At 41.9% G+C, this 15,051-nt stretch overlaps 1 protein-coding gene across 1 annotated transcript in view; it reads right to left on the reverse strand.

Moving 5' to 3' along the window:
- The window catches only part of dmtn (dematin actin binding protein), a 60,927-nt gene that overhangs the window by 26,176 nt on the left and 19,700 nt on the right, over positions 1 to 15,051 (reverse strand). Inside the window, exons 2-5 of the mRNA XM_060908394.1 lie at positions 13,285 to 13,337; positions 5,739 to 5,804; positions 3,303 to 3,458; positions 592 to 636 (exon numbers count right to left, since the gene is read on the reverse strand). Coding sequence (XP_060764377.1) covers positions 592 to 636; positions 3,303 to 3,458; positions 5,739 to 5,804; positions 13,285 to 13,293 — 276 coding nt within the window. The 5' untranslated portion in view covers positions 13,294 to 13,337. The remainder of the gene's footprint in view (positions 1 to 591; positions 637 to 3,302; positions 3,459 to 5,738; positions 5,805 to 13,284; positions 13,338 to 15,051) is intronic.

Genomic DNA, 15,051 nt, shown 5'->3' on the forward strand with positions numbered 1-15,051 from the left:
TCCAGATCTTTCATCCATAGAAAACATTTGGCGCATCATAAAACGGAAGATACGACAAAAAAGACTTAAGACAGTTGAGCAACTAGAATCCTACATTACACAAGAATGGGTTAACATTCCTATCCCTAAACTTGAGCAACTTGTCTCCTCAGTCCCCAGACGTTTACAGACTGTTGTAAAGAGAAAAGGGGATGTCTCACAGTGGTAAACATGGCCTTGTCCCAACTTTTTTGAGATGTGTTGTTGTCATGAAATTTAAAATCACCTAATTTTTATCTTTAAATGATACATTTTCTCAGTTTAAACATCTGATATGTCATCTATGTTCTATTCTGAATAAAATATGGAATTTTGAAACTTCCACATCATTGCATTCCGTTTTTATTTACAATTTGTACTTTGCCCCAACTTTTTTGGAATCGGGGTTGTAATAGAATATCAACAGTGATTTCATTATCATAGTACACCATCATACCACTAATCTGTAGCACACGAGACTGTGATTTTAATTCTATTTAAGCATGAAGCAGAGCAGAACAATAAAATAGCAATGAAAATAACACTTTATATAACTGTAAGCAGATGACTCACCTCTGGGGAAGGCGGGGGAGAGATGGAATAAGGTGACATTGATCTCTAGAGGAGAATAAGAGAGACACACACACACACACACACACACACACACACACACACACACACACACACACACACACATTAATTCAGGGGGGAAAAAGGAAGCTCCACTCATTATGTACATGTCTAACAGTCTATGTGCACATTCAAGAATCTATCAACAACTAATATTTAATTGTGAAATCAGATAAATCAACAAGAGTCCATCATCCTTCATTAATCATAGGTTTTTTTTAAAGTATCATTTTTCATCAGCTGAAAGCAATATGGAGAATAAACAGAAACTAAATAACAACAGTTTCACTGCATGTTTCAGTAAAAGCGTGATGCGCACATAAGAAATAAAACACATACAGTGACGTATAGCAAATTAACAGTTACCACCTTGAAGCTGATTATTTTCCTCTAACAGCACATCCTCAAGTGCTTTATTCCTTATACTACAGCAATTTGTCAACAATTACAATTTTGTGAATGATTTTATTCACTTATAGTTACATTAATATTGTGGAAAGCTTGTGAAACAAGTGTGTATATATATATATATATATAAAATCTCATTATCTCTAGCCGCTTTATCCTGTTCTACAGGGTCGCAGGCAAGCTGGAGCCTATCCCAGCTGACTACGGGCGAAAGGCGGGGTACACCCTGGACAAGTCGCCAGGTCATCACAAGGCTGACACATAGACACAGACAACTATTCACACTCACATTCACAACTACGGTCAATTTAGAGTCACCAGTTAGCCTAACCTGCATGTCTTTGGACTGTGGGGGAAACCGGAGCACCCGGAGGAAACCCACGCGGACACGGGGAGAACATGCAAACTCCACACAGAAAGGCCCTCGCCGGCCCCGGGGCTCGAACCCGGACCTTCTTGCTGTGAGGCGACAGCGCTAACCACTACACCACCGCCATATATATTTCTTTTTCTATCCATATTCACTGGATATGTGCAATCACATGCTCTGATTGACTACTCGTACTACTAGGCTATCAGCTCATATACCGTCAGTAGAGGAAAAACAAAATGGTCGAGCATTTTGCTGAACCAACTGCAGATAAAATAAAAACTCTACTCGAAAATAAACCCCCAAAAATTACAAAAAAAAGCAACAAAATATGGAATGAAAGTATTTGATGGTAAGAACATATTTTTTTTATTTTTCAAGAATTATCATCATCACATTTTTCACAAATTGCTCCTGTCATTTCACCGGTTTGTTTACATTCTTCATCTTTCAGCATTAAAATTTGTTGAATTTTTTTAAACTGGTTCAAAAGCTCACGGAAGTTTGAAAATTACAGAATTGAAACGTCCAAGGAAGAATTAAGTAAATGTCTAAAGCTATTCTGTACCTCGGCACAACAGCAAGACGGCACTTTCTACAAAAAAACAACACTAAAGTCAATTCGTGCCGCCATTGCTAGGTTTTTAAGAAATCTGCCTTGGTGGAAATTATTTTGTTGGACGCTTTGTATAAAATTTTTACTGATCGAATTTGCAAAAAAAAAAAAAAATGCTCCGTTTCTCAAAATCCAGTGAATATGGATAGAATAAAACAGTTATTCTACTCAATCTCATTGTGCATGGTTTAAAGCGCTCATGTACGACTTGATTTTATGGAATAACTGTTAAATATATATATATATGTTATTTACCAGCTGGGAGGTCCGTATCGTGAAATACTGTGACCGAGGTCTTGAAAGTACTGAGCGAGGCCCTCTGGGCCGAGGTCAGTGTTGAAGGCGGAGGTCACGGTATTTCACCATACGGACCGACCTTAAGCTGGTAAATAATATATTTATTTTTTCTTTACCAAATTCTAACAGAAAACGAGAGCGCCCGAAAGGGAAAACCGAGCCGAGCTGCCATTTTGAATCCTCATTCACGGCTGTAATGCAAATTGTTTCCTCCTCAGTATACAAGTGCACTTCCATGGCAGGAAAAAAACTACATTTTGCCGCCTATGTAGTCCCCTATTTATACAAAATTGAGTCATTCAGGATTCAGCCATGTTTTTGCTCGGCGTTAGCAACAGTTACAGGTTTTTAGCTTTCTCCTGAAATGTTTTCTTTTATTTCTTCTTCCTCAGGGTAGTAAAACTCACTTTCACTGTGAAGACTGTCGTTATCGCTATCCATGCTGTAAAATTAATGCGATTCTCCTGAGAAATGTGAAAATAAATGTTGACAAAAAATTGCTCCTATGTTTGTTGTTGTTGTGAACGAGCGAGTCGCCAGGGGTCCGTAACTGGGGTCCGTAACTGGGGATCGTACTGTAGGATACGGACCCGCTCGCCAGCCAATCAGAGCGCAGGATTTGATGGAAACCGGACCGCGAAAAAAATAAATATTTATATATACATAGAAAGAGAGACAGAGAATTATTTTTTATTAAATAACAACACATTTTAATTGACTGATTATTCATCCAAGTTGTTACTGTAGATACAATAACATATTAGAATTTGTGCATTAATATAAACCTGTGATTCGCCTTAAAGCACGACTGTCAGTGCTGCTGTTATAGAAAATTAATCGACTCATTCTGACCAATCAGATTAGAGAATTTAACAGCGCTGTGGTTTAATTCAGAATAAAACACATACACAGCAGGATAATCTTTCACAGTTGATTATGCTGAAACCTCTGAGTGTTACTGACCTCTCTGCTCCTGGACAGACTGATACGATCCAAAGCTGACATGTTGAAATGAGGTTCATATACCATCAGGTCGGGCCTCTCCACCTCCAGGATCGCTTTGTCTTTCGGAATCGCTGCCAAGTCCTTATAGCCAATCACCTGATTATCCATTCTGGCCTGAATGAGAGGAACAAAATAAACTCTTTATTATGTCTTTACTCACTTCCTATTGATTTTGTGACATCTTGTCCCAGGTAGTCTTTTTACATTAAAAGTAAAATGAAATTTAAAAAACAAACAAAAAACTGTTTTACAAAACCCAATTTCTCTCATTCTGCAATCAATAGAAACAATCCTGATACACAGTGAGCTCTTAGAGAGAGAGAGAGAGAGAGAGAGAGAGTGTTCAGGTGGTAGTGATAGTCAAAATAAGAGATAGAGTGAAAGTGAATGTAGTGCCACTTTTTATGTTTCACAAGTACAAACACCAGGCATTTTGTAAAAAAAATAAAAATAAAAAAATCTACAACTTTGGAAGTCAGTCATTACACAGCTTTGAACATCTCACCACTCACTACTCATGTCATTTAGGATAGATTTAAATGTGTGTGTGTGTGTGTGTGTGTGTGTGTGTGTGTGTGTGTGTGTGTGTGTGTGTGTTTAATTAGTGATATAGCTAATGAACAAGCACCTGTGTACATTTCAATTTCTGAGAAAGCTTTGAAAATAATAATGATACAGTACCTTTAAAATTTCAGTGGACAAAAAGTAGAAGCATTTTAGAATGCAGCTCAAAGTTAGTGTTAAAACCAATATCTTGTGTTTAATTTCCTTAATTTGTGTTTATTTTTATTCCAACTATATTTTATACACAGAAAAATATACATCTTGTTCTACACCATATGGCCAAAAGTTTGTGGACACCTGATCATCACAGTCATGTGTGCTTGTTGAACACCCCATTCCAGATTTGCTGTAATAATAATCTCCACTCTTCTGCGAAGGCTTTCCACTAAATTTTGCAGTGGGATCATTCAGACATAAGAGCATTAGTGAGATCAGACACTGACGTTGGGTGAAAAGGTCTGAGGTGCAGTCGGTGTTCCAGTTCATGTCAAAATTTTCCGTTTCCGGTCAACAGTACACCGTGTGCATTCGGGCTACCACTTCTCATCGGAGCTCATCTCATCTCATCTCATTATCTCTAGCCGCTTTATCCTTCTACAGGGTCGCAGGCAAGCTGGAGCCTATCCCAGCCAAGCTGGAGCCTATCCCAGCTGACTACAGGCGAAAGGCGGGGTACACCCTGGACAAGTCGCCAGGTCATCACAGGGCTGACACATAGACACAGACAACCATTCACACTCACACCTACGGTCAATTTAGAGTCACCAGTTAACCTAACCTGCATGTCTTTGGACTGTGGGGGAAACCAGAGCACCCGGAGGAAACCCACGGGGAGAACATGCAAACTCCGCACAGAAAGGCCCTCGCCGGCCCCGGGGCTCGAACCCGGACCTTCTTGCTGTGAGGCGACAGCGCTAACCACTACACCACCGTGCCGCCCTCTCATCGGAGCTTTATTTATTTATTTATTTATTTATTTATTGTGTAGTTTGATGTTTGTTTTTGTTTGAGTGTTTTTGTCCTACGGTTGTGGTGTAGCTCCGGACCCAGTTTTGGGCGTTGGTTCCCTCCAGGCCTTGGTTTGCCGTGGGTGGTGCCTGTGCTCGTAGCTGTGGACTGCAGTGAGTGAGCTCATTGCTCATTTTAACATCGTGGTTGTCCAGCGCTCTGTGTGGCGGTGCTTTAGTGCTTGGCGTGATGTCCCGAGCGATGTTGCTCGGTGGCGTCGCAGCAGCTGTGCAGGCGGTTTAAGACATACCAGCACTCTGCGTGGCGGTGCGTCTGTGCTCGCTTTGTGGATCCATGGCGTGGTGTTCCAAGCGATGTTGCCTGGTGGCATCGCAGCAGCTGTGCTGGCGGTTTGGGACTTGTTTTCATGCGTCTTTTGGTGGGACTGTAGCTGCTACACCATTGGAATGACATCCTGACCTCTATTTGGTGGACTTTTTTTTTCTCCCTATAATTGTAAAGCGACCTTGGGTTTTGAGAAAGGCGCGATATAAATTGAACTTATTATTATTAAAGGTGTTCAGTGGGGTTGAGGACAGGGCTCTGTGCAGGACACTTGAGTTCTTCCACTCCAACCTTAGCAACCCATGTCTTCATGGACCTTGTTTTGTGCACAGAGGCGTTATCATGCTGGAACAGGTTTGAGCTTCTTAGCTCCAGGGAAGGGAAATTATAAAAGCTACAGCAAACAAAGACAACAAACTAGGGAAGGACACGTATGGGTGTGATGGTCAGGTGTCTACAAACTTTTGGCCATATAGAGTATGTAGGTGAGGAAGATCACAGGATAAGTAAATGCTCATGGTAATGAAATTGACCTACCACAATGGAAGTGGCTGGAGATCCGGGGGCACTAGGACCCCGAGAAGATGGGGCCGTCCCTGCCTGCTGGGTCAAAGGTCAATACAAAAGGTCAAATGTTTAATAATGCTTAATCAACCAGACCAGTTTAGCGTGGACTAAATAGCAGTGCATGGATGAGAAGTGAGATCTGTTAGCAGCATGATCAGTCAAGCTGAAATGCTCCTCGCAGAGTCAGGATGCAGGAGTGCATCACTAAATCACCAGGCACAGCGTACAAAACATACCACCCAAGCACTGCTTTCGTTTAATTAAATACCAAACATTCATCTAGCATTTTCCTCAACTTGTCCTTATTATTCTAGAAGCCATTATAAAGAGTCAGTGTTCAGCACTGTGAGGAATCTCCACGTGACAGGAACATCTATCTAAAGCTTCGGTTCTGACTATTCACTATTTTTTAAAATAGTTGGGGGGGTTTACTCTTCACTCAAAAATGTGCATTTGATTGTATTCACATCAGCCTTTTTTTTTGTGTGTGATGGACAGTCAGTGTTGGACGAGGGCATTAGACAGACCTCCAGTCTCCTTCAAAACGCCTTGTGCACCACTACAGGGGAACCGTCAGGGTCTTCTAGGCCTTCACAGAAGGCCCAAACGTATCAGCATTTCAAATGTTATATTTAATTTCTTTCATTTTTTTAAATTGCTTTCATTCTTTCATAATTTCATTACAATTATTCTCTTCTAATTCGACCTCATTTTCTATCAAATTTGCTTCAGAAATGAAACGGTTACTGTCCTGAGAACATTAAAATCGAGTTTTCCAGTGAGATTTTTTTTGTTTGTTGTGTCTAGGCTGAGAAGAGTTTAGAGCTGGCTCACTCACTGGTTAAGACTTCATTGCCAGGACAGAAAGCCATGGCAGTGTACAGTATCAGTCAAAAGTTTGGAAACACCTTCAAATTTGATGTCTCATCTCATTATCTTTAGCCGCTTTATCCTGTTCTACAGGGTCGCAGGCAAGCTGGAGCCTATCCCAGCTGACTACGGGCGAAAGGCGGGGTACACCCTGGACAAGTCGCCAGGTCATCACAGGGCTGACACATAGACACAGACAACCATTCACACGCACATTCACACCTACGGTCAATTTAGAGTCACCAGTTAACCTAACCTGCATGTCTTTGGACTGCGGGGGAAACCGGAGCACCCGGAGGAAACCCACGCGGACACGGGGAGAACATGCAAACTCCACACAGAAAGGCCCTCGCCAGCCACGGGGCTCGAACCCGGACCTTCTTGCTGTGAGGCGACAGCGCTAACCACTACACCACCGTGCCGCCCCAAATTTAATGTTTTTTCTTTATTTTAATTAACTAAAAGACACTTCGTGTCTTAAAGTAATGACTGGCTGTTATTTCGCTTTACTTAGTTGAGTGGTTCTTGACAATATGGATTACTACAGTTGTCGAACAGGGCTATTTACTGTATTTTTATTATTTACTCTTTACTGGTTGATGGTAAATAGTGACGACTTTGAAGAATCTAAAAGATGAAACGTTTTTTTAACACTTTTTTGTTTACCATATGTTATTTCATAGTTTTGATGAATTCAGTATTGTTCTACAACGTAGGAAAAAAATGTAAAAATAAAAACATCGAATTTGAAGGTGTTTCCAAACTTTTGACTGGTACCGTATGTTTATGTAAGAAGTGACAGATGAATTAACCAAATCAGATTTTGATTTATAGTGGGAGGGACCAAAAATTTATCGTCCTCGGCCTTCTCGAAGGCCAACGTGAACTTAACCATGAGTCAGCGCAGCAGTGAAGTCACCTTCCAGCCGGTGTAGCGTTCATCAGTAGTGTTAGCGAATGCTAATAAAGCGGTCAATCCAGGGCTAACGACCGAGAAACTAACACTACGTTCACACTGCAAGGCTTAATGCTCAATTCCGATTTTTTTGTGAAATCCGATTTTTTTGTGAGGTCGTTCACATTAACAAATATATGCGACTTGTATGTGATCCTCAGTATGAACGAAAAGCGACCTAAAAGTGTTCCGCATGCGCACTGCAGGATACGACGACGTCACACGCAGTGAGCATGGCCAGTGTTTACGGAAGTAACCTAAAGTTTCCTGTGTATGACAGTAGCCAGCATGGAGTACCTGGCGATGATGCAGTTGTTGTTGCGACGGAGCCGGAACATGCACAATAGCCTGATGTTAAGGAGGAGGTTGAGAAGGAAGAGGGCAAGGGTTTTGGCTCAGGCGTTCTGCGGGGTAGTGACTGCAACCTCCGTTCAAAGGAACATCAAAGCCATGTTGTTGTAACTTTTTTTGAGAGACCCGCCGCCTACTTCAGCGCAGAATAGTGACGTTTGTGGCTTGTTGATGACGTGTAAGTCGGATGAATGCGACCTGGCGGTTCAGACTGAAGTCGCATATGAAAAGATCGGATAGGAATCGGAATTAGGACCACATATCCAAACGGCCTGGGTCGGATTTGAAAAAATCGGATCTGTGTCGTTCATATTGTCAATAAAAGATCGGATACAGGTCACATATGGGCGAAAAAATCGGATTTGAGTCACTTCAGCCTGCAGTGTGAACGTAGTGTAAGATTTCTGTCTCTGGACTCTTCTTCCACGCTGTACGCTCACTACAGTATATTTCACTCAGGCTACATCCACACGACAACGGCAACGAGATTTTTTTTTTTAAATATCGCGTCCATATGGGCAAGTAAAATATCAGGTTCATATGGCAACGCAACGCTTGCTGAAAACGATGCAATACACATGCCACACCTCTACGTGCGCTGTAAGACGGTCCCATCGGAAACACCAGAACAATAGAAGAAGAAGTAGGACGCATGCGCATGTAATGGGTTTATTTTTTTCCACTTGCCATTGTGTGTAGTGGTGGGGAAATTCTGCGCTGGCCCTTTAAGAGCGCAGGTAGTTATGGGAACGAGGCGCTGGCCTCTTTCAGTTCATTTTGGAAATGTAAGCGCCAATGCCACTGGACGTTTGCAGCCCGTCCTCAGCAGTGTATTTGTGTCTCATTTCTTCAGAATAAAAAGACTGGTGAACAACACAACGCAACGTCTGTTACACGCATAAACCCCTTCTTCTACCCGGCGTGAAGCACTCACAGGAACAAACACACAACAACAACAAGAAGATGACTGCGACTACGCGAGGAAATCGTGCCTTCTGTGTGTACAAATTAGTTTTATTAGTGTGCATAGTTTTATATAACTTAATTTTCTTATTGTGTGTGAACATTTTGAAAAGCAGTCTTATCCAATAAAAAAAAGAAATTAAAGAAATGGTTCAGTTACTTGTTTATTTAAAAGAAAAGCTGTATACAAAAGTGAATGCAATGCAGTGGTTTATACAAAACAGTCTGTTGAAGGGTCTTCTGACCCTTTCCCCCTCTGCCTCCATTATAGTCAGGTAACTGTTGCTTTGTGCGGAAGGCTGGACTTTCTGTTCATCAAAGCAGGTGTAAATTGTCTGACCTGCCAGACAATGTGTAAACAACTTCAATTTCTGTTGTTACGAATGATGCGCGCGAGAGTGCTGCTTGTTCTAGTCATGTGGTTGTGACGTCATCGTAAACAAATCCGTTCTACTCATCCAGACGACTTCGCAACGGCGCCGTTGCCAGATTTTTTCACTCTGGAACCCGTTCTCAAAAGATTTCGTTTTGGGGCACCCAAAACGCCGGTGCCGTGTGGACGCCAGGCCGAAACGATAAACAATTTTATCAGATTCACCTGAATCTGTTGCCGTGTGGACAGGGCCTCAGACTACAGCTGTGGTCAAAAAATCGATCCACGATTCGATATCGATTCACGCGAAAAAAACACGATATAGATCCAACAACATGTGAATCGATTTCTTCCAGGTGCCTATAACACTATTTTCTCCAACGCGCAAGGAGCACTATAAAAGCAGGTGCCGGCAAAACGAAACTTATAAAGAAAACAAGAAGATGGACGAAGCTACCCGGTTAAAAACACCGCCGGGGATGAAGTCGGATGTGTGGAAACACTTCGGCTTCAAACGGTATGAGGACAGAGACGAACTGGACAAAACGAATGCAGTTTGCAAGTTGTGCCAAATAGAAGTAAAATATCTGGGCAATACCACCAATCTAAAGAAACCATTTATCCAGGCACCACCCCGAGACAGCTAGTGCTAAACCTGATGCGAAGCAGACGGCACTTGAAAATGCATTTGGTGTGAAATTTCCCCCACAGTCTAAGCGTGCTATGAGCCTTACAGAGGGAGTCGGGATCTTTATTTGTAAAGACCTCCGCCCCTACAGCGTAGTCGAAAATGCTGGGTTTAGGTTACTAGTAAAGAGGTTAGAGCCACGCTACGTCTTGCCCAGCCGAAAACATCTAAGCGAGACAGTAATTTCTTGACTGATGAGCTAATTTTTTTTGTGTTCAGAAACCCAGACCTGGGTATGTTATTTAACTAGAAGAGGGCCACCAAATGTCATAGTTTGTTACACTCTGACACTTATCAGTCAAACATAATTTCTTGACTGATGAGCTATTTTTTTTGTGGTCAGAAACCCAGACCTGGGTATGTTATTTAACTAAAAGAGGGCCACCAAATGTCATAATTTTGATTTAGACTTCAAATAAAACCTGGATATGTTTCATTCCAAAATAAATAAGCTTTCTTTCAAACTTGAACTCTTGTCTCTCCGTGTGTCCCTCTTACACATACACAGATACAAGCACAAACAGACATGGAGCTGTTTGTCAATAGGGTCAGTTTTTATTTAAAAGTTTTAAAGTGACAATACAGCAATATGTACATGAATCGATATCGAATCGAATCGGATCGAATCATGGATCGAATCGGATCGTGACCTAATGAATCGAAATCGAATCGATCCAGGAAATCCGGATCGATTCCCAGCCCTACCTCAGACATAGGTATTCATTTCCATATGCAATTTACTTAGTTACTATTAAAATCAACATCGACAACTACACACAACGGAGCAGCCTGTCGCTAATCCTTTGCAAAATCCTTTGCCCTGTTGTTTTTTTGGTGTGTCTGGCCAAGGTTTGGCTGAGCTCAAGTCCCAGTTCTAATAGTAACGGTTCACCACTGCATACCGCCAATAGGAAATTCAGAGTATCAAGTCAAACTAGGTACAAACAAAATTCCAAGTTCTAGGAAATGTAGCGTAGTTGTGTTAATTGTCATGTTCTTAGTGCCAAACATCTGATATTATGTCGATTTGTACATTCCTTTATACAATATCAGACCTACTCTGCTTACTCAGTCTGAATGAGTATACAGTCCTCGTATTAGTGACGACTGGTGTTTAATGGTAAAACAATTGAAAGGAAACTGCACATTAAAGTGCTGATGACACGTTTTTGACATCTTTGGCGATGTTTTATAACATAAAAAGTCATTCCCGATGATCCATATATTAATTCACGAAGGCGCCTATTTTACAAGTTATGATAAAAAACGCGGGTATTTGGGCAAATTTGACGGGGCTGCAGCACCCAGGAGACGAAGGAGGAGGAGGAGCTATATGACATCAGCGAAAGCACTTTCCTCCTAACTTACCAGTTTGTTGTTGATGCGACAGGTGTTCAGTTTATCATTATTAGTATTTTTATTATACATTATTATACATTATATATATTAGTTATTATGCCTTCTCGTTGTGTTGCCGGGTTCTGCTCCAAAACCCACAAGGATGGGGTAAGTTTATTCAAGTTTCCCAGAGATCCCGAGCTGCATGCGAAGTGGGTGAAGCAAGTCAGGCGCACTCGTGACAAGTGGGAGCCCTCACCAACATCCGTCCTGTGCTCTGAACACTTCGATTTGGATTGTTTTGACACCCTTCCCAGCTTAAAAGAATCTCTTGGGTGTTCAGTTCAGCACAAACGTGTGTTACTACCATCAGCAGTGCCTAGACAGTGTTGCCAGATTGGGAGGTTTTCCGCCCAGTTGGGCGGTTTCAAGTGCATTTTGGTGGGTTTTGAACATATTTTGGGCTGGAAAACTTCAGCAGCCAGATACTGCTGAAGTTTTCCAGCCCAAAATATGTTCAAAACCCACCAAAATGCACTTGAAACCGCCCAACTGGGCAGGAAACCTCCCAATCTGGCAACACTGCCAGTATTCCGGAGGGGGTCTACTAGTAGCTATGCCGGATCCAAAGACAGTCCTCCTGTCAGAACATGTGTTGTGAAATGACATAAGATAAAGGTACGTAGAGCTATAGATTCTACATGATAATCATAAATGTAATCATAAAGTCGGCGTGATATCAGTCATGTATTTGCTTGTGAAAGCTTGCGGCTTTCATGTAACTGCCGCCTAGCAACGAGAGGCAAAGGGTAAAGAGGGTAGACTATCATAGATTCTATTCGGAAGAGATCAACACAATTCTAGACTCCCAGAAGAGGAAGAGCTAGCACTAGAGAGTTCACCGGCGTTTTCATGCGCCATTTCCATTGAGTAGAACCAGAGTAGAACAGCCAGTGAACCGCAGCGTGTTCTTCCGCTGACATCACAACATGGCCGCGAGCCACGGACCCAGTTTTCTTGCGCTGTGCAATTAAAAGTTGGATATTCGCGTAACAACAGCTTCTTTTCACGTAATTATAACAGAAATCTAACATGTTTGCCATGTTGTATAGTTTATGTAAGAAATTGCATAGAGTCATGTTCGTGTCATCAGCACTTTAAAAGTGTTTATCTTGAAATATGTGATGTCTTTCACGATCCTGGTGCTAATTAATGCTTGGTGCTGTGTTTTCATTTCTCGCATGAGGAATTAGCACTGTTACAATCTTCAAACATAAGAGATGATCAGATTTCTCTGTCAGCGCCTGAAAACAAAAGTGTTTCTTTTCTCGATCAACATTTGTTCTCAACATCATATTAACGAGAAACCCAGCACGGATTTCTATTAAGCCCAAGCTCCAAAACGCCATTCGGTTATACGACACGGTTGTGCCGAGTTACAGCAGAGACTTGGCGCCACTAGTCAACGATCCATAAGATGATGAATGTGATGCAGTTGATGGTGGTATTAGCATGAAAATTGAAGCTTTGGAAGCTGATCTGTTTGAGTTGTGTGTACAGATAAAGAGAACTAAAGTGCTGCTCAAATTGTCTTTCGTTTCAGCTGAATTGAGGGTTCCATGCCATGGCACCACTATCAGCATGGAGTCGAATGGCATTGTGGGTAAATTAGGAAACCATTCGCCGATATGAAAACAGACAATGTTAAATCAAGTTTAACTCTGAATTTCACTCGCAAATAAATCTCCTTTAAAAAAAATGGCAGTATTAGTGTTTGATACCTGAAGAAATAAAACTTTAATCTTGTACACTAGATTACCTGATAAGACATTATCTGCAGTGAAAACATGCAACAATACAGTAAATATCTACATTATACGCACAATCTGCTTTATTATCAGCTGTTTCAAAGATTGACAGATGCTAACAGAGCATAAATAAATAAACAAACAAATAAATAAATAGTCAGTCCTTCTACCTTTTGCATGACAGATGTTCACTACAGACTTGCTCTCGATCCTTGGGCCTGTCCTAAAACATAAAACATGAACAGGATTGAGTCCAGCGTACATTATCACCCGGAAGGTGATCAGTTTTGTTTGTAGATTATAAAATAGCAATATTGTAAATAATACAATTTCAACATTTGGAAATAAAATATAAAAATAAAAATACAAAAGCTCAAAACACTAGCTGAAAAAAATGCAATTAATTTGCATCTATTGTTCATAATTTAAGTAGTAAATGGAGTATTATCCATCCATCCATCCATCCATTATCTGTAACCGCTTATCCTGTACAGGGTCGCAGGCAAGCTGGAGCCTATCCCAGCTGACTATGGGCAAGAGATGAGGTACATCCTGGACAAGTCGCCAGATCATCGCAGGGCTGACACATATGCCGCTTTTCCACTACCAACGCGGCTGAGTTGGGCTGAGCCGTGCGGTGCTGAGTTGGGCTGAGTCGAGCTGAGCGGGGCTGTTGGAGTTGCATTTCGACTACAACCGCGCTGAACCATGCTGGCTGGAAGTGGGTGGACACATTGGGTGGAGTTAGCGAAAGTGGGTGGACGTCACGTGATGTCGTTAGGCGGCGCAAACAGTGACATCAGTGGCCTTTTAAGAGGTAGTCTCACGACCCGGATAGTAAACAATAAACATGGAGGACATGGAGTCGTTAGTGTTGCTGGTCTTGGTGCTGTGGCTTGTTGTCACCGACAACGCCAACAGATACTGGCAAGAGCGTATAGATGAGGCGAGGCGCATAAGGCTTCAGAAATTCTCGTAATTCGTAATTATTATTCTTCCGGGTTTGCGGTGTTTACAGATCCCAGCGTGCTCGCAGGGCGTGTGAGGACACTCCTCCTCACCAATCAGTGCACAGGGGAGTGTCTCCTCACGCCCCTAGCCCCACTCGGCTCGGTTTGGCTCGCTTCAGCCCTACTCCAAAACCGTGCGAGTTTTGAGGGCTGAGTAGGGCTGAAGCGAGCTGAGTCGTGCTGTTCTGAGGTAGTCGAAACGCGAGCCGTGTCGGGCTGAAGTGAGCTGAAAAAGGGTAGTGGAAACGGGCCATTAGAGACAAACAACCATTCGCACATCTTCACACCTACGGTCAATTTAGAGACACCAATTAGCCTAACCTGCATGTCTTTGGACTGTAGAGGAAACCGGAGCACCCAGAGGAAACCCGCACAGACACGGGAAGAACATACAAACTCCACACAGAAAGGCCCTCGCCGGCCACGGGGCTCGAACCCAGAACCTTCTTGCTGTGAGGCGACAGTGCGAACCACTACACCACCACAGAGTATTATCTATATCTTAATTTACCTTTTCATCCACGATACATCCTTTACTTCTTGGACAAATTCGTTCACTTTATATATGTAGATGTTTAAATTTTTATATTTAGATATTTAGACTTCCTCAGCTTATATTCACATACTTTATTTCCGATAGCATTTTGCTTGTGCACGTTATAATTCTGTTTCATCTGTTTAATATTTCTGACACAAAACTCCAAACTCCCACCATAGATTAATCACCAGGTCACACTGAATTTCCAAAAATTTTGGGGGAAAAAAAAGCTTCATTTTCATCAACTGCTGTTCTACTGAATATTCAGAAAACATGCAATCATTAAAAGAAAACGACCGAAACACACACTTTTATTAGATTCAGACTGCTCGACACAGCCACTGGCCACAGAATTGCATTAATATTCAGCACAACACACGGACATTAGA

Source organism: Neoarius graeffei, chromosome 25, assembly GCF_027579695.1.
Source record: "Neoarius graeffei isolate fNeoGra1 chromosome 25, fNeoGra1.pri, whole genome shotgun sequence".
NCBI classification, from domain to species: Eukaryota; Metazoa; Chordata; class Actinopteri; order Siluriformes; family Ariidae; genus Neoarius; species Neoarius graeffei.